This window comes from Odocoileus virginianus, chromosome 9, assembly GCF_023699985.2.
Source record: "Odocoileus virginianus isolate 20LAN1187 ecotype Illinois chromosome 9, Ovbor_1.2, whole genome shotgun sequence".
Classification (NCBI taxonomy): Eukaryota; Metazoa; Chordata; class Mammalia; order Artiodactyla; family Cervidae; genus Odocoileus; species Odocoileus virginianus.
Genome location: NC_069682.1, coordinates 57841831 through 57867132, shown reverse-complemented (window position 1 = coordinate 57867132; position 25302 = coordinate 57841831). Strand labels below are relative to the sequence as shown.

At 42.6% G+C, this 25302-nt stretch overlaps 2 protein-coding genes across 5 annotated transcripts in view; both read right to left on the bottom strand.

The window, feature by feature from the left end:
• Nucleotides 1-3853, bottom strand: part of EFCAB8 (EF-hand calcium binding domain 8) — a 50689-nt gene extending 46836 nt beyond the window's left edge. Inside the window, exon 1 of the mRNA XM_020902512.2 lies at nucleotides 3657-3853. Coding sequence (XP_020758171.2) covers nucleotides 3657-3745 — 89 coding nt within the window. The 5' untranslated portion in view covers nucleotides 3746-3853. The remainder of the gene's footprint in view (nucleotides 1-3656) is intronic.
• A 6450-nt stretch (nucleotides 3854-10303) lies between these two features.
• The window catches only part of MAPRE1 (microtubule associated protein RP/EB family member 1), a 27566-nt gene continuing 12567 nt past the window's right edge, over nucleotides 10304-25302 (bottom strand). For all 4 annotated transcript variants that reach the window (XM_070472539.1, XM_070472538.1, XM_070472541.1 and 1 more), the window contains exons 3-7: nucleotides 23278-23423; nucleotides 21394-21601; nucleotides 18742-18863; nucleotides 13810-13962; nucleotides 10304-12011 (exon numbers count right to left, since the gene is read on the bottom strand). In XM_070472539.1, coding sequence (XP_070328640.1) covers nucleotides 11955-12011; nucleotides 13810-13962; nucleotides 18742-18863; nucleotides 21394-21601; nucleotides 23278-23423 — 686 coding nt within the window. In that variant the 3' untranslated portion in view covers nucleotides 10304-11954. The remainder of the gene's footprint in view (nucleotides 12012-13809; nucleotides 13963-18741; nucleotides 18864-21393; nucleotides 21602-23277; nucleotides 23424-25302) is intronic.

Genomic DNA, 25302 nt, shown 5'->3' with positions numbered 1-25302 from the left:
TTACAGAAGTAGAAAAGGCTTAGAAGGTCATGCGGGGGTCCAACTGTAATCCACAGATTAGGGAAATAAGGTCCGGGGAAAGCATGTTTCCAGAGGGTCAAAGGTTTCCATTCACCAAAGGTGGGACCAGAAGGGCCCCTGACTCTCCACGACAGGCACCCCCACGCCCAGCCCTCCATGTCCTTGGAGGCAGGACATCTTTAGGGAGCTGACAGGACTCCCCTCACGCAGCATGGGGGTAGGCGCGAGTGTGCGGGAGAGGTCTGTTCCAGGGAGCTCTGCTCTGAGAATATAAAGGGCACACTGCCCTGGGTCACCAGACCTCCACAGAGGATGGAAGACAGTGTTGTGTTGGGTTATTAGGAGCATCCATCCACCCCATCAGCAAGTGCCACCAGCAGGAATCAAGAGGGCATTCCAGGGCGGCAGGGGAATGGCCAGGAAAGAGATGAGTCCCCAGACAGGCTCGGGGGACAGAGCAAATGAGCCATCTGGCTTGACAAAGGGCTCCTGGGGTGGGGTCGGGGGAGGAATAGTGCAAGAGGAAGGAGGAGAAAAATGGAAGCATAATCTTAAATACCTTCACCAGGAAGTCTGAACAGGATGAAGGGCAGTTATGAAAACTCACCTGCATAAGATGTGGGGAGTGAGGAGGAAGAAGACTAGATACTGGCCAGTGGTGTCCTAACCTAACCGTGTCCCGGTGACAGCCCAGATATAAGGACCAAAGGGGCGAGAAGAGCCAAAGGAAAGGAGACTTGGAAGCCAGGAACCAAGTAACTGAGGGAAATGCCAGAAACATTTCCAGGGAAGGGACAATGAGGGAAAGTGGTTTAATGCATGTGATGCTAGGCCGTCCAATTAGAAATAAAAAACAAGTTCCCAGAAATATGGGGACTGAAAAATGGCTGCACTAAGGGGATAGAGAGAGGGGGGGGGCGAAAAACACACAGACAACAGGGTGGGTCAACTAGAAGTCCGGGCTGCTCCAGAATGAGCCACGGTGATAATGAAGGACACTGAACATGGCGACGCAAGGTCACCAGTGAGAAAGCTGCAGAGGTGTATTCATGCGTCCATTTCTGTCAAGAATATTCCATGTAGGTGTTGGCACGTGCCTACAGAGCCTGGAAAAATATACTCCAAAAGTAATGGCAGCTATTTCTGGCAGGTGAGATCAAAGAGAATGTCTATAGTATAAAACCATGTATTTCTCTTTAGTTTTTAATTCAGAAAAGATTCATGGTAATCTTGAAGATTTATTTCAAGAGAATGAATGGTGGGTACAGTTTACTCATCTGTGAAAGATCACGGGACAGGAGTGCTGGCGGCAGCGTCATTCACAGCACCAAGAAGTACGGCGAATGACTCCTAGTAGATGAATGGCTGAATAGGTCAAGGCACCTGCACTCAGGACGTTACCCAGGGAACCAAAAAGACGAGCCAGACCTTCAGCAGATGACTAGGGGGAATTTCCAGGAGATAAGCAAAAGAAGAGTGCACAGAATGAGGCCAATATTTACAAAAGGATGATGAATAGGTACGTGCTGATACACAGAATGTGCGTGTCTATGTACAACACGTCTGTAAACAGGTCTACTCTTAATAGTTACGGGGCCAAGGGCAAAAGAACAAATACCTGGTCCACACAGCAAGTCTAGTTACTTAAAATGTTCATAGATTAATATACTGTTAAATAAAATACATTCATGTGCCTTCACAAATACTTTTCCTAACAACCTGGAAGACCTCCAAGCCCTCTGTCCTGCTGCCCTCTCATTCCTGCTGGGGGGGGGGGGGGGGGGCTTGTAAATGGCGCCATGTGGATGGCCACCGTCACCCATACACCCCATGCCTCCACGACTCCACGGCCACCACAAGCCTAGGCAGGGCTGCCCTCAAGTGATGCACTGAGCGACTTCCCTGGTGGTCCAATGGTTAGGACTCTGCACATCCAACTGCAGGGGGTGCAGGTCCCATCCCTGGTTGGAAAACTAAGATCTCATATGCTACAAGGAACAGCCAAAAAAGTAAAAACAATTTTTAAAAAAGGTTTTAATGATGCACTGAGGGATAGGCCCCCAGACTCTGGAATCTGGTTCAAAGGGATTTGGGCAGGGAATTCCAGAACTGAGAGCAGTGGGGAAGAGGGGCGGTGGACCAGCAGGGCTGAGCAGCCATCCTTAGCCCCTGGGACCTCCCTCATCTAGTAGGAAGGGACACGGTCAGACAGGGGACAGAGTAGGTTGCCTGGCTCAGGGCAGGGGCCTTTTTGGCCTGGGTCTAAGGGGCTCCTGTACCGTCAGCACACACAAAACTATGAGCATAGAAACTAGGGTGTTGATATGGATCATGGAGAGTAGGGGTCCAGTGTGGCAGAAAAAGGTGGGCCAGAAATAAAGGAATACAAAAAGTCTGCACTAACAAGGCACATGTATCATCCCATTTATATTAAGAAGGCAAGCATGGGTAGGTAGACAGAAAATGACCATATTTTCTTTTGCTTTAAAGTCTGGGTTAACAAGTAACTAAAGTCAACATCACTCATGAGGGAACCAAAGGCCATGCCTCATGGTGTGCTGGACTCTGGACCACTGCTTCTGTGGTATCCCCTACAAACCCACAACCTGAAAACCCAAAACTGAAGGACATTCTACTAAGCAAGTGGGCTTTACTCTTAAAAATCTTAGTGTCATGAAGGACAAAGATTAAAGCGCACTGAAGGTGACTGGAGAGAGGTAACAACTAAAGGCAATGTGTGATCTGAACTGGATCCTAGACTCGGGGAGCAAAAGGTCTCAAGGCCGTTAGGACCATCAGTGAAATTTAAACATGACTTTACATTTTTAGGTGACATTGATGTTGTTTCCTGCTTATTAGAAGATCTGGGCAGAGGGGAGTTCTTTCTATTCTTAAATCTATTTAAAACTTTATTATTTCAAAACTATAAGCTTTATGAGAAATATGAGTTTAACCAGAAGAGGGGAGCTCTGTTTGTGTTCAAGGACTGAGGCCACAAAAGGGAAAAAATAACTGGTGGAGGACAATTAAAGATACCCAAGAGCAAAGCACAAGAAGCAGAGAGAAGTACTGGCAGGAAAGAAGATTCAGTTAGAGAGTATCCATGTAGGATGAGAGCAGATGAGAGGAAGCCTGCTCTGAAGGGAAGGTGGCTGGGGTTGGGGTGAGGGCTTTGGTACAAACCTGGAAACAAGGGTGAGAGCTTAGAACTGCCTCTAGGGGAGCAGGCGGGGAATGGGAGAATAACTGGTTTGCTGTTTGTAAGAATCTAGCATTGGGTGACTGAAGACCAAGGGCAGTAAAAACTGCCCTGGAAATCAAGCTGAAATAGGCTCAGCTCTCCTGTTTGGCCTTGAGTCTCAGGTATGTGAAGAACTGACTCATCAGAAAAGACCCTGATGATGGCAAAGATTGAAGGCAGGAGAAGGGGACAAAAGAGGATGAGATGGTTGGATGGCATCACCGACTGGATGGACAGGAGTCTGAGAAAGCTCTGCGAGATGGTGAAGGACAGGGAAGCCTGGTGTGCTGCAGTCCATGGGGTGACAGAGTTGGACACAACTGAGTGACTGAACAACTGGATCTTAGGACCCAGGGGTCCAGTGTTTTAGAAAAGACTAACCCCAGACACTCACCCTGACCCAATCTGCTCTCCCCAGTTAATACTGCTCGCTGTATTTAACGGAGACTTATCGTTTTTCAACTTCCTTCTCGACTGAAACATCTTAGCAGCCACCCCAAGTCCAGAGTGGCTCCTCTGTGAAGTCGCTGTGGAACTCCAAGGGCCTCCACAGACTGCAGGGTCAGTTGTCCACCCTTAGAACCAAGAAAATGAGACAGAATTCCACATGCAGAACACAAAATGGAACATCAGAATCCAACCCACAAACCATACCACGCGGCCCTTTTTCCTCCAATCTGAGACTTTCTTGTTATTTATGAAGCTGAGCTGAGAGCAGACAGCCGACAGGAGGAGCTCCAGTAGTTGGAGCCAGGACAAGTATGAGTGGATGATCCACAGGACAAAGGCAGCACAGAGAACCCACCTGCCATGGAAACCATAGAAAACTGCCAGCAAGTCAAACGATAAATCCAGAAGACGAACTGGCCCCACAGTTGGGGGACAGTGGAAGGCACAGTAGCCCTCTTAACATGAGCTGCACAAGTTCCAAGTCTTCATTTGGCTGCATCGGGTCTTAGCTGCAGCACGCAGGATCTTCACTGCCACTGGTGGGATCTTTTGTCGCAGCGTACCAACTCTCTTAGTCGCGGCTCGAGGGCTCCAGTTATTGCAGCTCAAGGGCTCCAGGAGTTGCAGCACGTGGGTTGAGTTGTTCTGTGGCAGGTGGGATCTTACTTCCCCAACCAGGGACTGAACCTGTGTCCCCTGCATTGCATGGAGGATTCTTAACCACTGCACCACCAGGGAAATCCCAAGCTCCAAAACAGAGGAAGGTGACAAGAGAAACATGTGTAACACGAGGGTCTTATAAACCCAGACTTCATGGCAGGCCTGGACTTGAGGCAGCACTGTTCAGTCTTGCCCCTGGCACAATTCAGCAGCATCAGCTGGCCAAAGGTAAATCTCTTGGGGGAGAATTCAAACAGGGACACGGATTCCACGCTGAGTCACATTTCATGATCACCTAGATGTTACCAAAATGTTAACTGACCACCAAGCCAAGACCCCCTTCCCCAGATCTTCACCAGAGACCACCCACAGACAGAAAACAATTCCTGCTCCCATTTCATCAACAGTAAAGACAAAAGATTTCATCATACTGTAAAACATGAGAAATAAAGTGGTTCAATGAAATGTCATAAAAGACGCAGGTCTTTTAAACCAGTTTTATTAAACTAGGTATTAATAAACTAGAAGGGTTTATTTAAAATTTTAAAAAAAGAAAAAACAGAAACAAGGCTGATGGTGCTACATCTGACTGTTCCCCACTGTTTTTTTGACTTGAGGCTTTCATTTTCCAATCCAATGTTATCATTTTACAGCTGTCCGTGTTTATCCACATTTTTTACATGGGTATGCTAGATTCATTCACAATATCATTTTCCTTCCCAAACAAGAAACATCAGAACAGGGAAATTAGTTAAGATGTATTCCATTTTTTAGGTAAGAAAAACTTCAGAAAACCCTCACCTAAAAAGAATAAAATCATGATAACCAGTAACTCATCTAAAAACAGAAGCAGGAGGGAAGGTGTTGAACAAAAAAAAAAAAAGAAAATCTCCTAGATAAAACCTCTGTACAAAACAATCCTGGAGAGAGTTCAAAGTCCTACTCAATGCTTACAAGTTCAGGCATCACTTGCCAATACCAAGGAGACCCTACTCTACTCCCTAACACTGGAGATGTGATGGGTGCTGCCGGAAGGCTTCAAGGGCACTCAAGGACACGGCTGACTCATCCAGGGAAGGTGGCTCTTCTGAGCTCTGCTCAGAAGTGGTACCAACTCTGCTCTCTTCGGCTTTACCACTGTGGGTTTTTAAAATGTCAAAAATTGTATCCTGGGACCTCCCTGGGGGGTCCAGTGGTTGAGACCCCACATTTCCAATGCAGGGGGCTCAAGTTCAATTCCTGATCAGAGAACTACGATCCCTCATGATTCACGGTGTGGCCCAAAAAAATTTTTTTAATTTTAAAAAGTTGTATCCTAACATACTTTTAAAAAAAATTTATTCCTTAATAAAGCTAACAAAAGTGAAGACTTGTATCCTCAGCTTTATAAAATGTATCAAAAGCTTTAAGGTGCATCTTGATGCTAAGGAGAGGCTTTTTCCTTTTCAAAATCAAATAAACAAGACAGAAGCCAGTGACTGTTGGAAACTGCAGAGGACCCAGGGATTAATGAACGTTAAGATTACACCTTCAGTTGAGATCCAACAACTCAGCTCACATGCCACTTAAAACAATGCTCTTCCCACCACACCCCACTGCCAGAAAGAATTCCCAGTTCAAATACCAAAGATTTCAAAATACCACTCATGATTCAAGAAAACAGTAGCTTCAAAAAAAAGAAAAAGAAAACAGTAGCTTCTTTGGGCGGTTTAGTACCTACTTACCCACTTCCTCCCAAAAAAGAATAAAAAACAAAAATTAAGCCAAGAGAGCTACAGATGCTTGGGGAATTTTTTTTAAAATAACTTTATTTCATTCAACATAATTGTTTCTTCTCTCCGCCTTTAAAATTAGTAGGAAGGGAGGGGCACACAGAGGGGCAAGCTGGGATTCGCCTACAGCTACCTGTAAAAAAAAGTTTATTCCATTCTTCTTGGTAGCGTTTAAATTTCAAAGTAAAAACAGCAGTCATATATAATTACACATATTTAACTCACATTATTTTGTAGAAAAACATAAAATACAAAAAAAAAGGCAGTATCAGGTGAGAAAACTTTAGAATGCGAAAAACCCAGATGACCCTGAGGTATGCTGGATGTTAAAATCATTAGAACTACTCCAAAATATATAAATGAGCCTGATCAGGAGAAATATAAAATAAGAATGTGATAAAGTAACTGTGAAGCAAGCAAGAGAGGAAAGAAATCTGAAGGTCACTCAAGATTAGACAAGGGTAAACCATGACAGATCTGGAAGCAATACATTTCGATTCCTGCACTAAATAGGGGGCCAGGAATGGCTACATTAGCAAAGCTCTCCCTGCAGCTTGCAGCCTATGGGGGGAGGGCAGGGGCGAGAGAGAGCCAAACTCATGTGTTGAGCCACTTTTTATTTCACCTGTCAAAATCTCTTCAGGGTCAAAACTTTTATTAAAACACAAAAGGGTGTACACTTTACAAACCATTTCATTGTCAGCGCGAGTTTTTTCAAAATTTCACACACAAAATGTCATTGATGCTGAAAACATTGTGCTTTTTTTTGAACCAAAATTGTTTAACTGATGAAACCTGGCCTCCAGAGGCAACACTTGATGGAACTGGGCACTCTCCCACTCTTTCTGGCTCTGGTATCCTGCTGGCTTTTACAGATCTAAGTAATTTTTCCTGGCTCAGAAGGGATCCCAGGTAAACCATCCTCACTCATCTCCTAACTGAGGCAAAGAAAAGCTCTGCAGACCAGGGATGCATGGCCTGGAAGAGGACACTGGTCTCAACTCCTGGCCCTTGGCCTCTTATCACAGCACTTCTCCTTCGTTCATCTTGCTAAAGGTCAGAAAAGGGCTCCAGACACATATTCCCTTTATATATTCAGTCCACCCACTTGCATGCTTGAGCCTGGCTTAACTTTATAATATTCTACACTGCAGTTTGTGAATCATCCATGAAGATTGTCTTAGAAACCCATCTTTGTCCCTGCTGGAAACTAGTAAGAGACATAAAGACAGCTTTGTTAAGATCTACCCTGGTGGACTGAACCTCACTACCAGCTTCCCAAATCTCATTCTCCCACTAGAAGTGAAAATTAAAAACATCAGCAAATACAGTAAATTGCTCTTTCTCCTCTTCTTCATACCTGCATCCAGCCTATCCTCACCAATTCCTACACAGACCGTGAAAAATATTCAATCGTCCAGGAAGAAGGGACAATTTTTTTTTTAATTTTAAAGGAAAAAGACATCTTACAGAATTTCAAACTGCTGACAGATCACTCTGTAATTCTAAGTCTCTCAATACCATTTACGAAGTTCTAGGCTTTGAAGGCTAACTTGTTTGCTCTTCTTATGATCACAAGATAAAGATTTTTTTTTCTCACCCTACCCCCAGAAACATGTTTGTGAAGGCTATGTTCATTTTATATTTCAGAACCTCGGAGCCTCCAATTCAAAAGAAATATAGGTTATTTTAATTTTTAAAATTTCTATATGTATATATACATAGTCCTGGAATAAGGGGCCCAGAATTCCAACTCTAAGGTTAGACCTGCTTATCTAGATAATGAAATTAGTGAAGCAACCTGACCACAACCTCAACAGAAAGCTGTATGCTAGGCTAAGGTAACACTGCTTTCCAACTCAGATTAAGCCAAAAGGGAAACAGGCCTTCACAAATTATAGCTGCTTAACAATCTGGCTGAAGGCATGTGGGGTAATGGTCAAGTTCAGTGTAAAAGCACAGAATTCTTCTGTGGGCTGTCCTTCAGAAAAGGACTCTGCATACCCAAGTCTCACATGTGAAAACTGAGAAAAGAGTAGCAAGTGTTCGAAATAAACATGAACTCGTCAAGTTTTAAAACTCTGTAACTGTAATGTATGAATTCAAAACTACAATATACACCTGGTTTTAAATCAATGGCAACAGTGCCAAACCAGCAAAATGACTGGTGATTCGGAACACTGACCACAGACAGGCTCAGGCTCAGGTTCAGCTTGGCTCAAAGCAATCATTTCCACTCTGCTGATAGCAGTCAGATTTGGGTCATCCACATACTAGCAAGCTAATCTGATCAGGCGGATCAGGTCTAAAGCTAAGGTTTTGTTTGTAGACTATGCTGAACTATGGTAACCATCACAAAAGGAGTTCTTCATACCAAATCTCATCAAACAATCCTTAAAGAAAAACTTCCCTATACTTATCTTGGTATAGCAAAAGGAAACTGCTTCCTTTCCAACACATTATATCCTAAGGAAAACACTTATCTTTAAATCAATGAATCTGAATTACTGAATCACTGAATCTTCATTCAAAAGAAAAAGGTGAAAGGTGTGTTTAGACCATGATTTCACTTGGGGGAAAAAAAGGGATGAAAATGACAGTCTCAAAAGAAAGGAGCTGCACTCATCAATCGTCCAAGCTGGAGGAAAAAAAAAAAATTAGAACTTGTTACTTATAATTTTTACAAAATACTCAAAGCCTATCTGAAGAATCTCCTACCTGAATTCTCAGGATACAAAAACCCTGGCCTAAGCTTTTCTGATCCATAAACTTCAAACTGGAACCGAAGAACCAAGCAGTGCTTTCTAACGCTGTGGTTACTTTTTCTGGTTCTCAGCTCATTCTGATGTCAACAAGCACCTGGTGAGGGAGGCACTCACTGCAGTCAACATTGCCATCCTTGTTTTGCAGGTCAGAACAAGAGATCAATTATTAATAGCTTAAAAGTCATGAAGCTAGGAGGAATCTACAAGGATTCCACCCTGATACCCCCTGCCAGTTACATTTGAGCTTGCAGAGATAAATGTTAAGATGAAAATTAACTCTGAAGACTACATTAAACCATGTCATCTGAGGCACATAGTAAAATGCTGATTTCTAATCGCCTAACTCAGAATTTCTGCCAATTGGACTTTAGAAATTTTATGTCAATCAAGTTCCACAGGTGATTCTGAAACCCACCAGTCTGAGGACCACCAGCATGAGTGAATCCTAAGTCCAAATCCAGCCATCTGTTTACCTATCCTGCATACAACACAGACCTTGCCAAGCAAACCAAGCAGCTTATTCAAGATCACGGCACCCAGGACCTAACCTAAATGAGACCCATTTAAAGACTACGTGTCTCAGCCTAAAGAGCCAGGCCAATGGACTTACTAGGTTAGAAGTACACACAGTAACAGCTTCACTCTTTCCAAGGTAACTTCTCAGCTGACAATACTCAACATTTTATTCACAAACTCCATGCACTCCTGGACATATCTTCTTACAGAGTATCAATCAACACACATGGTATCCAATTCCTTCTGTGTAACAGAAGTGTGTAACATTTCAGTGAAGATATCATACTGTTAACTTCTAGAGGAAGTAACATGGATGTAATCCTAGTGAAAATCATGAAGTTTGGTTTACAGATCATCTGTAACTGTGGTCGGTACCCTAAAGATCATACAGAAAACTATCTTCTGCCCATTTATTTCATACTAAAAATAGCAGCACATCACCTTCTGAACTCATTTCTGAGTATAGAATTTTAAAGATGATTTTGGATTGTTACAGATTGGCTGTGTTTACTGACTTTGAAACACACTTTCAGGGGAAAAAATACAACAGTACTGCCCCATGGTATCCACCAAGCTCGGTCCTGAAGATTTTCTCTGAAGGAAACAGCCTGAAAAAGCTTCATGGCATTGAGGCCAAGCCCCACACTTCTGAAAGCCCTCTCACAATAACATGAAAGTGCGAAAACAGCAGGAGGCTTAGAAGTGTCCTGTTTGAATGAAGAAAAAAGAAACAGCCTTAGAAATAAGCACATCTGAAAAAAACAGTGAAGGATTTCAAAAGATCAGCCCTAATTTAAGGAAGAAGCATTGGCTACCTTATCATTTGAACCTAAAAGAATATACCCAGGGCAAGACAAATTTCAGAAGACATGACACTCTTGAAATACAGAATTTTATTTAGAAACTGTTTAAAAGTAGAAAAAAACCCTGTCAAGAAAGACCAGGTGGAAAATGGGTTCCCAACAGAATGGAATTTTAGGGCAACAAAAGTCTAAAAGGCCACAAAAGAGAAATAGCACCACTGTTATTTGAACAATGGCTAGTTACTTGCATTTTTTGGCATTGTTAATCACTGAATCTGGGTTTTCCTCTGAATTCCACACAGAGCATGCACTACACAACAATTTTATCATAAAATACCTGCTTGCTACACACATTTCAGGACAAGCTACCACCAGAAACAAATCAATACAAATACATCAGGGGCTGAACAATCTCAGTAGTGGGTGACACACATGTTGCAGAATTCTGCCAAAGGAACTGAGTCAGCTGTGAGCAAAGCAAATGAGGGAGTTAAGGAATGAAATATTTTAAATATTAATAATTAATTCAGACATGGTACTATATTTTCTGCAAAAGAAAATTAACATTTAGTAACACGCTAACATTTTTATCTCCAAAGAGATTAGTGCACTGGCAAAGTATTCCGATAACAGTGGAGGGCTGTGGACAGCAGGTACCGAAAAAACACCCAGCCTTGCAGATCCCAAGGGAGTGGTGGCCTTCACTGATCACTCCCTTTGCCAGAGGTCCAGAAAGAACTTGCAGTATGATCACCTGCCTGTTGAACTTCCACTCTAAGCAGCAAATTTTAAGGAGCCAAAGAGGAGTCCCCAGTGGGCAAGGGGAGCAGAGAAGAGGAACATGTTAAATGTAAACTTAAAAGACAGTAAAACGGGACACAGCCCCCATTCAAATCCCAGAGATGTGGGCAAGTCCCCGAAAGTAGTTGTTAGGTGTAAAAACTGGACACACCTCATTTCCAAAAAAAAAAAAAAACACACACACAGTACACAGAATTATCAGGGATAACTGGAAAAATCACCAGAGAAATGCTCAATGAAAATCAAGCTCTTTGACTCAGACGTCTCAGGCCTGAAACACACCCTCTATTCATACAGGCAACAATGCCTCGTGCTTCTTAGCAGGCATGCTATTGGTCAAGGACATCAAAATGGCTTACAAAATAACTATTCAAATTTTGCTTTTGGGCCAACGTCTGGGCTTATGAGGATCAAGCAGTCCTGCGAAGGCTGGGAACAGCAGGTCCCAAAGGCTCCAGGTTCCAGCCCTTCCTTCCCAGACACAATGTCAAACACACATTTTATATTTTGAAATATGGAAGCATCTTTTAAATACTCTTAAGGCATTTATTTATTAAAACGTTCTCTGCCAAGATTTCACATTAACTTAAAATTCAAATCAGTCTTTACATTTCTCTACTGAGGTCTCCACCTTCTCCAGCTATCAGTGCTACCAGCATCCACAAAGTGAGCCCCATGGTCAGCCTCTTTGTTCCCTGGGTGAACCAACTAGATGTTAATACTGCTCTGCTACAGGTAAACGCTCCTAACTCAAAACTTATTGGAAAAGGAGTGAAACTTCTGCAAAGTGCACTTTTAGAAGAGGTACTTTTTGCTTATGAAAAGAAACCAGTGAGTCCTCTAAGAATAATAAAAGGGAGTATTTTACAGTTAAGCACATGATTTGGAGTGAAGAATTCGGATGTTGCTCGGCTGGTCCAGGCTATTAATACTCTTCTTGTTCCTCCTGTGGGCCCCCTTCATCAGGTATCACGAAGCCTTCCTGAAATGGGAAGATGAGAGGGGAAAGTGATTATTCAACGCTGAATGAAAGATCAGTTTCTACTGTAGGTTCCCTTTCCTCATATTTGAAGCCTCTGAAAGTCAACGGTTCTTCCTGTCTCTACCACACACTTGGCACTGAACGGCACAAGACCAAGTGGCTGCTTTTCTTTTATTTATTTTTGCTTTTCTATTAGTGAAGCAGTGGAGCCACATCGCCCAGAAGGCCAAAACTGAGCACAAACGCACCCTCACACTGTTCAGGGTGATGGATGTGTCCACTGGCTTGATGATGGCAATGTCATACATCAAGTTGGACTTAAATACATGTAGTTCACTACACCAACTGAACCTCAATAAAGCTATTTAAGAAAACTGACCCTCAAAAATCCCTGAAGTCACCACAATAGTACCAGATCATCTCCTCTCAATAAACTGTCCACATTGCCAGCTTTTCCTTCATGCGTTCTTTTGACTGCACTTAGGAACCTGCATCCCACTTAGGAGAAGGGAACGACAGAGGATGAGACAGTTGGATGGCATCTCTGACTCAATGCACATGAATTTGAGCAAGCTCCAGGAGATGGTGAAGGACAGGGAAGCCTGGTGTGCTGCAGTTCATGGGGTCGCAAAGAGTCGGACATGACTGACTGACTGAACAACAAGAAGGAACCTGCATGCTACTGCAGGTGCTGCGGGGGGTCTGTTTACCCACAACTAACAAGGCTGACCCAACATGAGCGGCATGGGAACCTCAGATGTGTGACTCCCACCTCACACTCACTCCAGGCATCTGGCATCAGCTAATGGCTACACCATCATAAAAACTTAAGACTCCCCCTTCAACCACTATCTTTTTTTTAAACTAAACCTTTATGGCTAAATTTACTTAACGTATGACTCCACTAAAACAATACTCAAACTAAACCCATAGACACCTATATCATCATTAACTGTGTTTACATTATCTGGCACACTACAAGCCTGAAATACAGATTTACTGAACAAATTATCAACTTTTCAGTCATCAGTCTTAATACCCCCAAATTCACTTAATACATTTAGAGGACATTGCTAATAACAACACTAATGTTACCGTGTATTTGTATATGGCCACATACCGTGAAACACTTAGACAAGACAGACTATAGCTTGATCCTCAAGACACTGCTGGGCATGGCAAAAGAATTATTAATAATTATAGCCATTAAACAGTGGACAGAGCAAAATGTCAAATCGTAAATCCAGGGAAAATGAGTTTTTCCTATTCAGCTATAGAATACACATGACTCCCAAGAGACCTGACCGCAAGACAGTGTGGAGAAATGGGAACCGGGCACATGCCAGTGTGGGAGGAAAAGGGTACCTCTCATAGCTGTGGGCAGCAGACATCAAACAGGGGCCATGTGCCTGGTTCTCCAGGGCACACCTGGAGCCATATAAAAAGAGGCAACAACTCAGACTGAGGGGTCCCAGCTGAGTGGGGTGGAGTGGGGATGGCAGGATTAAGAGCACTTGGTGGCACTCGTGACCTACCAGTGGCCACAAGCTACAGAAGCAGGGCAGCTGGCCACCTCACCGTCCTGTGCCAGCCTCAAAAGCTTCAGACCTCAAGGCAGAGGGTGAAGTACCCCCCACCCCCCTCTGGCTGACTCTAAGGGTCAATGATGAAGTCTTTAAACGAATGCTATGCTGAAACACAACAAGCATCAGTACTGAGCTTGCCAAAACCACCAGATAAAATGTATTTTCTCTTAGGTGGCAAAATGGCAAGAAAACATCCCCAAGTCAGCACATACGTCTGTGGCGTAGAGAATGTCCACGATCCTCTGCAGCACAGGGTTGTTCTCCCCCTCGTTCTCCTGGCAAATCAACTCAATGTTCCTCAGCTTTCCAAAATAGAAGTCTCTCTCCTTCTCCAAGTCTTCAACAGTAAGCTTCAATACGTTGACCTGCACAAAACATTAGAAAGGGTGAGACACCTAGAATTCACACACCAACAGGACATCAGATTAAACTTCCAACCCAAACGGAGATGTGTGATTTTTCATCAAATTCTCTAACAAGAACAAAACTCCCATTTTAACTTGATGTCAATTTTCTTCAGCCCCAGATCAACAGCATGGGCTTATTCATGGCACTCTGACTATAACAATTCCTGCGAAAGGACAGGCTACATGAGCAAACATGCAGGTACTTCTCAGAGACTAAGACAAGATCAAAGAGAAAAAGGCATGGGTGCTGAGACAAATATAGAAGCAGAATCCACAACCTGGCCCAGCAGGGTGGCTGCCAATTATATACTGAGTCCATACCAGGACACTGGGTCAGTCAAGTCCAGGTCTTTCTGCAAGCTGAAGTCAACGGTAAGAGAAGGTCTGGTCCAAGGGAGCAGGGTAGAAATGATGAGCAGGAGAGCAAAACTAGTTAAAGACAACTAATACGGGCCAAAGATAGCTAGTACTGAGGGGGACCTGAGCACAGAAACTCAATAGTTATTTCTCTCCCCAGTATGTTGGGGCTAGGGTGTGATCCATGGCTCAAAAGAAAAGCACCCTCTGATGACAGGGTCCCTGCGTCACTCTCTCCCCCAAGACAGTCTCAAAAGGGAGAGACAAGCACAGACGAAAGGGGCACACCCCGCCATATTCCACCCCTAGATCCCTGAGCATGTCATCAGCTCACCACTCACGCCACAGGATCTTCCAGGAGCCCCACTGAGGGACTCTAATTTCCACAAAGAGGCAATGACAAAACACATCTCAGTGAATGGGTCAGGATTCTGTTCAGCCAAGAGTAATAAAAGTCATAAAACAACTCTCACAGTCCAGTGTGTCTTCATTCCAGTATATTCAACTATGACTCTCACTAAATGCAAATTACATGGCAAATGGTACAATGTAAAATCTTCACAGGCCTTACAGGCTAGGGCCATGGAAAGCCCAGCCAGGGAATCAAAGGTGCAGCTGCTGAGAACAATGTGGCCAGTGGAATTCTGCAAGCCAGAAGCACTACAGGAATCTAATCCACCTTCTGAACGTCTAGTTACTAAAACAGCTCATCCAGCTTCCCCACCGCCTGAAGCAGCAGCCAGGCCCAACCAAAGGGAACAAGTCCTGCCCCCTCACAACCTGCAGTTGAGAGGCATCCAGAGATGAGGAGCAGGTGACTGGAACCACCAGTACCATTTTGTCAGACTTAATTTCAATGTTTGCTATCAAAGGCCTGAACAGACCGATCCAGAATCAAGGCTCTAGAATCAAGGTTCTAGACACTCTCACTATTCCTCTAGCAACCACAGGAATCACTTTTAAAAATAACTAAAGGGCCTCCCTGCTGACTCAGCAGTAAAGAATCCCCTGCCAACGCAAGAACACAGGTCGATCCCTGATCCAGGAAGATCCTACATGCCGCAGAGCAACTAAGCCTGTGTTCTGCAGCAAGAGAAGCCACTGCAATGAGAAGCCCACATGCCCAACAAGAGAGTAGCCCCCGCTCTCTGAAACTAGCGAAAAGTCCACAAAGCAACAAAGACCCAGCACAACCAAAAACAAATAAATAATTTAAAAGTAAATTAAAATAGCTGAAAAAGTTTCAATAAAGTATAACACCACCTAGTCGCCTGCAAAACAAAATAATTCACTCGCCCCCACTCTCCCCACCCCTGCTTTAAGTGCTGTTTGTAGCCTTTCCTTAAACTATCAGTTACTCCCAAAGTGGAGGGGGAGAAGGGGACAAAGGATCAGAGGTGACTATCCCCAGCAGTGAAAGCTGCTTGGATCTTCTGCCCAAGGTCCCCAAGTGAGAGAAGACACCTGTAATCACATGAGAAGGAAAGGAAAGCACTTAACACGGCACGGCAGCCTTGAGACCACTTGCACACGCATGTTACACCAGTGCCTCCTCCATAAGCCCACTGAAACGTTCTCCCACCTATAAATCATCCAGGGCACCAGAAACCAGCCCAACAGGCCCCACCCACAAGGCCAAGGCAGCAACCCTCCCTGACATCCCTCAATAACCATGAACCCACAGGAAACAATCAACAAGCATACAATCCTCTTACAGTGAAGTAACAGTTGGAACCTAAGAAGCCCAAGGAGAACGTTTTAGACCTGGCACTGGCCAATATGGTAGCTATGAACCACAGGTGGTGTTCTGAGCACTTGAAATGTAGCCAGTGCAATTGAGACAGGCTGTAACTATCAAATACACACTGTATTTCAAAGACCCAGTACAGTGTTCAAATGTAAAACATCTCACTGATAATTATTTGCAATGATCACGTCAGAATGCTAATACTTTAAATATATCAAGTCATGTGTTATTAGAATTAATCTGTTTCTTATTACTTTTTTCAGTGTGACTACCAGAAAACTTTCAGTTCTATACATGTATGTCTCACATTTCCAATTTACATTCTATTTCTACTGAATTCTATTTCTACTGAATAGTGTTGCTTTGGACTAGAGTCAACTAACAGTACACTTCCCCAGGATGACTTAAGAATGTGGACTCGGGCTTCCCTGGTGGTCCAGGGGTCAAGGGCCCACCATGCAGGGCAGGGGACACCAGTTCAATCCCTGGTCCGGGAAGATCCCACATGGCTTGGAGCAACTAAGCCCATGTGCCACAATCACTAAAGACTATGCTCTGGAGTCTGTACTCCACAAAAAGAGAAGCCACCTGCAGCAAGAAGCCTGTGCACCTCAACTAGAGAACAGCCCCAGCTCTCCGCAACTAGGGGAAAACCACGCACAACAGTGAAGATCCAGTGCAGTCAAAAATAAAAATTCATTACATTTAAAAAAACGAATATGGAATCACTGAAGCTCTCCTAAGGCTATGAACACCAAAAGGTAATTTGTGTAGAAAACACTCCCCACCAAGCCCATGAGGCTCCACTTTTCATGACCAATATGGTCATGTCCCCCAGACCTCCATCCCTTTATCAAGTGCACCACTTTAAATACTCTCAGGGTCAGAGAGATCATGTATACATATAAGCCATGGGAGTCAGTAACAGTGTGTGCACAGGACTTTGACAACCTGCAAAGAATCTAAAATCCTTCACACTGAAAATAATAATGATAAAAATCAAAGCCCTGTGCTGGCCACACATGTTATTTCTGAAGCGGGGCTGGACAGGCTGGATGTGAGCTGCACTGCTGTCCTTCTCTGGAAACCCTCACAGAAATGCTGCAAAAGCGAAAGCAAAATGCTTAGTAGAGCACTGGCACCTGCACTCTAAAAATGCTAGTTTTGTTTTTGCTGTTAACAGTTGTATATGTCATAAAAAAAAAAATCTGACTCCTCTGAACTTTGAAAACATATTTCAAAACCTTTTCACTCTATCAAGACCACAGACAAGAACCATAATAATCACAACTGTCTTTCATCCACCCCCACTTACCCCATTTACCCCAAACCCTTCCAGGCACTTGGCAAAACATCAGCTTGTGAAATCCATCCAACCACGGAGAGTAAAGTATTGGCCCCGCTGCATATGAGGCAGTGAGTTCAGAGGTTAAGTGACTTGCCCCAAGTTAGAAGTGGCAGAGCCAGGACCAGCTGCAAATCTACACCCCCCCTCCAAGTCCAGTGCTCACTCACACAGCAGTCCCACGGAATCCATCGCATCTTCTTCTGGAGAGCGTGAGGCCAATCCTGTGCTGGCCGCCAAGTCTCAGTACTGACACCTCTTTACTTCTGACACCACTCTGTGTACACCTGTGCCTGGAAACCGGCAGTTCCAGGGACGCCCCCTCACCCTCAAGGACTCCTGCACTCACAGCCACAGTGCCCACCGCGTGCCTGAGGCCGCTGCAACAACGGGGACGCTGACCCAGTCACCTCCACCCTCTCAAGGCACCTACACCATGGGCACACACAAATCAAAGAACGAAAAAAAAAAAACAATAAATGTGATCTTGGGGGCAGGCTTTTATGTCCTGATTTCCTCAGAGTATGGTCTGCGTCACAAGAGGTTCTGGATTAAAGTGAGGCTAATTCCCCCAAGCTTTAGGACTTGGCTTTCAGGAGTGAAAAGGTTCATTCCCAAACATAAGAATTACAGAGCATCCTTGATTTTTAAATCTGAATTACAAGGATCATCCAAAAGCAAACAAAACAACTATAAGAATTAGTGAGAAAATGTTTAATTTAAAAATCTAAAATTTGTTCTGATCTACGGAGACCTCTACCAACTGTCTTCAGATACTTAACTAGTTCAAAAGAAGACGTTTTAAATCGTCTACCTATTAAGAACAGAAAAGCCATAGGCTTTGCCACTCTCCACTCGATTCTCCAGTGACCCAGGATTTCAGCAGGGACACTGCAGAATTTCTTTTTAATTATTACTTAGAAAGGAGCTCTACATTATCTCCTGTCAGAGCCAAAATTCACGAGACATTCTCTGAATCCCAGGATCCCTGACAGTGTTCCAGAGACTTTCAACAGGGTTCTACCTTATGCGTGCATTTCCAAACAGATACTGGTTTCTAATAGAAACAATCAAGCTTAGAAACAGCTACCCACCTCCCCCTTCCATCTTCATGTCCACACTCACAGTCCCCACACAGGTCCCAAAGCCCTGACACATGTCACGAGCACTGCTGTGATACACAGTCAAGGCAGGTCTTCCCACAAGAACACAGACCAAGCTCCCCGGTCAGGGCAGCAAGCGCCCCTTCCCCCAAAGGGTTCCTGTTGTGGACACAGGAGATGCCTACCTGCTGCATCAGCTCAGCTGCTTCGTCATCTCCATTCCCTACACCAGGATTCTTCCGCACCACACCTGGGCCAGCCTTGGGGGTTGCAGTAGTTCTGTGTGTTGCAATGGGCCTCTGTGGAGCTGAGAGAGGAACAGAGTTGGCTTTTTTTCCAAGAGCAGAAATTTCAAGACAAAAAGAACCCACCAGACAACAAGAGGAGGTTATGACAAACTGCTCTCCACAGCTATGTAGTGAAGAGACCCACCGCTGAGAACCCAGCATGCAAGATTACACCCCATGATCACCCAAGTGGTTCTGCATCCTGGCAGCACAGGAAAGTACCAATTTTAGCCATGATCTTTCGTGCTGGCAATAAGTCTTTAGGTGTGGTCTTTTTTCCGCTGGGGTGGACTGGACTATCATCTGAAAAAGGCAAAGTCAACCTGGTACAAACTGATGAACTACCTGAACCCAGCTCCAACTAAAGGCACAGACAGGCAGCTTCACAGAGCAAAGGGAAACTTCACATCAGGTGCTCACAGCCCCAGCTGTGGGGCACCCATGACACCCCATCTGGAAAGTAAGGTGTCTCCCAACTTAGAACCTCACACTCCTTGGACTGAGAAGATGAGCGAGTGGGTAGAGACTGCTCTGACCACTAACGGCTTCAAAACCCCTTCCTGTTTCCTTTTAAGAAGGTGTTTAGAGGGTCAGGAGAGAAAAGCAGCACACTGACTAGGATAGAAAGACTTCTCTCAGTAAGAATGACCAAAGCAAAGACAAGGAAAAAATAGTAAAGGGGCGAATCTATTGATAAGTTAAAATAATAAAGAATAATCAGGAATGGGCTACCTCAAGGCAAATTTATCATTCATGACTTTAGTTATTCATTCAATGAATATTGTGCAAAGTTTATATATTATGCCAGGTTTAGAAATATCTCAATCTTCCTAACATTTCAAACTATTCAACAACCATATGACCTTAAGGCCACCCAGAGTAACAAGCATTTCCGCTGGAGGATCTCTAGCATATGTTTAAACTGAAGACTAAATACTTAATCCCTCCACAAGCCTGTTAGCAGCATTTGAAATATGAAATACACAGGGTTATCTATGCAATTCCCCATTCTAAGAAGCTGAAATATCTGGAGAAATCTGAACCCTCATATACTCTGCTTGGGAAAATAAAATGGTTCAGCCACTTTGGAAAACAGTCAGGTAGTTCTGCCAAAGGTTAAAACAGAGTTATCACATGACCCAAAAATTCTGCTCCAAGAATATGTACTCTTGGATACACATCCAAGAGAAATAAAAACATATGCCCACACAAAAACTTGTATATGAATTGTCATAGCAGCCCTATTCATAATAGCTTAAAAATGGAAAGAACTCAAATCACCATCAACTGATGAATAAATAAAATGTGCTACAGCCACACAATAGAATATTATTTAGCCATAAAAAGGAGTCCTGATACATAATACAACATGGATGAACCTTGAAAACATTATGCTAAATGAAAGAAGTCAGACATAAAAGGCCACATATTCTATAATTCCATTCAGAAATATTCAGAATAAGTAAATCCAGAGGATCGGCAGTTGCTCAGGACTGTCAGGGAGCGAGTTTTGGGGAGAAATGCCCAGTGACTGCTAATGGGTGCACATGAGGTTTCTTCTGGGGGGTAATGATAATGTTCTAAAACTGATCATGGCAATAGTATAACATTACCTATGTATGTACTAAAAACCATTCAATTGTACACTTGTATACTTTAAATGTGTGAACTGTATGGTAAGTCAATCAAGAGCTCAATAAAGCTATAAAAATTACAAAGCACACAACATCCCTCTCTACCTACCAGATAGATCAGGCCCTCTCAAGGTACTATGCAACTTTAATTAATGTTCTTACCACCTTCTGGAAAGGAGTTAGCATCTGTAGAACACCCACCGCTCCATAAAGTACACACACGTTCTGTGAGTGTATCACTACAAACACATTTGGGAAAACCCACTAGGCTGGGACTTCAAGAGATAGTCTCTTAAAAACAGCCTTCCCCTGCCTCCTAGATTCTGCTGGCATCACAGAACTTAGCAGCTGAGGTTCTAGAAAGGCAGGGAAGCCGTGAGTAAGCACAGGTAGCTGCTCTGCAGACAGGAGGACAATGCAGAACCAAGAACAGCCCCCGAGGGACCTGGAAAGCTCTTTTTTCTGAGAGTTCAGGTCCGGTTTCAACTTCCCATCCCAGGGCTCTAAGATGAAATGTCCTTGTGTTCCAACTAACTCTCCTTTACGTGAGCTAACCTGAGGGATTTCTATTCCATACAACCAACGAGTGTTGGCAAAATTGCAAACAGTAACTCATCCAGGCTTCAAGAACAGACTTCTGGGCCAGTACTGAAATTCCCCTATTACAGAGGAGGAAACAGGGCAGAGGTGAAGTGCTTATAGAGGCTCCAGAGATCTCAGAACAAACACAGGGCCCTGATGTCACAATCCATGCTCCTGCCATAAGGCTGGGATTATGCTATTTAAGATCCCTAAACCTATGGCTACCCAAACACTTCTGGGTGAATACTGAATGAATGAATAAATACCTAGACTACCATTATTTGGAAATGGCATTATTTGTCTGTGGGCGGGGGTGGTTTGGTTTGTTTTTTACCTGCACTGCTAGAGCTGAGAGGTTTCTTCGGTTTGTTCAGAGCGGGAGCAACAAGGGAGGGGGCCACTGCAGTTTCTTGACCTTGTCTGGCAGCTACAGGGTCATACTCTTTCCCATCATAGTTTGCATCAAAAAACTTCTTGAACCACTGAACGAATTCAAAATTGTCCTGAAACTTTCCTTTTACTAATTTGTCCACAGGAATTATCTGCAGAAAAACATAAGATTCTTTAGTTCAAAGCATGAGGTTTCTGGCAAGCATCAAAGGTGTTCACCTTCATCAAAATCAGTATAAAGCTCTGCTAAAAGGAGAAAAGAGGCAAGAACTAAATGTTCAGTAAGCCCCTGGAAGGTTGTAGAGCAAGTTTCATTCAATTTACCTTCCACAAAGAACTTAACAACAGCCAATCCCCACAGTTCAAGTCCATCAAAAGAAACCAGAAATGCAGAAGAAACAAGTATCATACAGAAGTCACACACACACCCAAACACATTCTAAGATGTCATTCCACTGTAAAAAGTAAACCTCCTGTGGAACTCACATGGCCACAGTGCCTGACACAAGGTACCAAGGCCAGAGCACAAAATAACAAGCATTCATGATGAACTGTGTTAAAAAAAAAATTTTATCTTAAAAATACGTCAAGGTACACAATCAATCCTGGGATAGACTTCTACAAAATGGCATGTTTTTCAAGTAATCACAATCCTATTAAAACATACTTTAAAGGACCCTCTAAGGTTTTTACTGTATAAGAATACTGTGATATCAGGTATTACTTTAAATGGTCAGAGCTTAACTATCTTTTAACTCCTCAAGGATTCCAGTTACAATCTAACTATCCACCCCTCTGAGCAAAAAAATTTTTTTTAATTTTTTGGTATGAAACATTAACAAAGTTTTATCTGGAACTTACTTCAAAATAATCAAGGACTACAGGGGGTAGAATAGAGATATATATGAGTTGATATCATTGAGTTGATAACCACTGAGGTACATGGGGGATCCCTGCACTATTCTCTCAACTTTTATATACTCTAGGAATCTGCCTTATTCAAAAAAATTAATTCCATAAAAAGAAAAAGTATTTTGTATAAGCTAAACCTAGTTTAAACCATGCTTGATAACTAAATGATATCCTTACAATACAAATGCACATTTTATATATTGCAGAGACAAAATTAAATTAAGACTGATTTCAAAGTAAATAAAAAATCAGATATAGAAGCAAGATAATTAGGGGGTGATTACAAGCTTTCCTGAAAAATGTTTCCCCCCTCAAAATGGCTTAAAGGATAAGCCCTTTTAATGGGGGGGAAAGCTGCTTAATTGTGCAATAACATATTATCTACTAAAACAGAGATATTTTTTTCCAATGAAGCCTGGTGGACTCTGTTTCTTAAAGCTTCATGTAACCTTGAGGGCAAGAGGGAACTTTCCAGCACCTACTAGCTATAAAAATATTGTAGTTTATACTTTGGTTTTATACTTCACTAAAAAAGTCAAGTAGTTCTAGAATCTTCTCTATTAGAATTACTTATTCTACCATATGGTATGCTTTACAGAAGTAAATTCAGAGATTAAAACAATTAGATCTCAGATTAATATATTAAACAGTTTAAAAAAAAAAGGGTACAGATTTACAGATTGATTTTCCAGAGAGCCGAGAAACTTCACGATGAAGAAAGATGACCACAAGGGAACCAGGGATAGGACAACAGAGGGACACATTGCTCCCGGTAAACTGTTAACGCGAGAAAAGATAACTATACAAATTGGGAAAAGAAAAACAAAAACATCCAAAGTCACGGGCCAGCACTGGTAGCCTTGGTAATTATGACGAGTTAAGAAACACCCTAAATGAAAGAATAAAGCTTACTTACTTTGTCAACACCCATCCTCTTAAAACCTGCTTGCAGTATTTTGAAGTTCTGGATGTATTCATGTTCTAGCTTAGCTTGGAATTTCACTTTCTTCAAGGCAATGGAGCCAGGGAACAACATGTCCATAAACTGACAATAGGCAGCCCCTGAATGAGTAAAAGAAGAAGAAAATACACACCTGAATATTAAGTGCACTAGCTATTAAAGAAGAAGGGTAAAAGTTACCAACTCGCTTAACCCCCACACAATTTGAAAAGTTGTGGAAGTGTACCTACAAAATCCCAAAGCGTCATTTCCACTTGACTTTGAAATCAGTAACAGAACTGTGGTTCTATTTAAGTTCTACAACATACTTGCAACCTGAAATCCCATGAAGAGAAAAGGAATGTTCCTATGAAATTTTAACACTATTCTTTGTAAGAAACAGGCATGACAATAAAATGACAACTAAAAGAAAAATGAATGCCAGCAGGAGGAGGAATTCCCCAATATGGCAAAGATCCATCCTCTGATCAAAGATCCATCCTCTGACTCAGGTTAAAAATGTGTTTTTCCTAAGATTCGGCCTCCTTGGGCTTTTTACATCTCTAAATAAACTTAATTAACCTATCAGTTTATGAACAAAGTTGAATAGAAGGAATCTTTGTGTTCTTCCATTTAAATTTTTTCTATTTTAAAGGCCACTATAAGAAATTACTGCATATAGTTCATCCCATTTGCTCCCCAATTTCTTCCTTCCTCCACTTGTTCATTTTTATCCATCACTACCCCCAAAAGTGTTTTCTTGGCACTTAAAATTTAGGAATGCAATTTCTCTAATGTCTACTAAAATGCACTCTCCTAATACAGGGCAGGCTCCGTGTACACTTACTGCCTTTTCAGGAAAAGGAGGCAAGAAATCCAGCAACTATGCGATAGGTGTTCTGCAGAATGAGGCAGCCTTAATAAGCATATTCAACTTATTTTACATCAGGCCAAACTGGCTTCCTGCCAGATCTGGCATAAAGAGTGCCATTATCATTATTTTTGGAAAGATGCAAAAAGAGCAGAAACACTTCAGTGATCAGAGTGACATTCTTAGTAGAAAGGAGCACTAGAAAGTGAAAGCCTGATTCTTGAGGTGGCTTGATTTATTTATTCATCCAACAAAAATGTACTATGGGAATTCTATGTGCCAGGCAGTGAATTAGCAATATTTATGCTTTTTTAAATGGAGGCACTAATACCTTTCTAAATTTCATAAGACAACAACCCAGTCTCTTTAACAAGTTAGTAGCAAGAAGATGATTGCTATATTTTAAGAGAGATTTAAAAGTCAACTTTTTGTTGACTGCAATAATTTACCAACTGCAATATAAGGTCCTGATACATACAAATCAACTTAAAACACAACATATACACAGAAGGTAATCTATGAAGTATACCTACAGCACCGCTTCACATATGAAAGGTATTTTTTATGAACCAGCAAAATAAAGTACATTTACTAAATACACAGTTTTCTCAAACCATTCATAAGACTTTCCATTCGAAACCACTTAAAAGCATCAGTCATCTGCTCCTCTAAAAAAAACTGCCTGAAGAACTTTCAGTTTTTATTTTAGAGCTAGAAGAATCCTTAGAGCCATTATAAATTTAAAATCTGAGGACCAAAAACTGTGGCTCAAGACCAGAGGCGAGAGACCAAGCTCAGAGCCAGACCCCAGGTATTCTGACTCCCTGACCACTGCTCTTTCCTATGTCATCATATACTTTCTTAGAACACCCTACCCCAGACTAGAGCATTTCCTGGCTTAGGGAAGAAAGAGGTATATACCACGCTGCTACACTCTAGCTGGCTGAAACAGAGTTAATATATGAAGAAAAACACGAGGATTCCAATAATAATAGACAAATCAATTGACAATTCACACATACAAAAATGTAAATACCTAATAAACACACAGGGATCCAACCTAAGGGATCTAAGGGAATAATTTCTTTTTTTTTTGAAAATACAGCAAGGGGAATTCCCTGGCAGTCCAG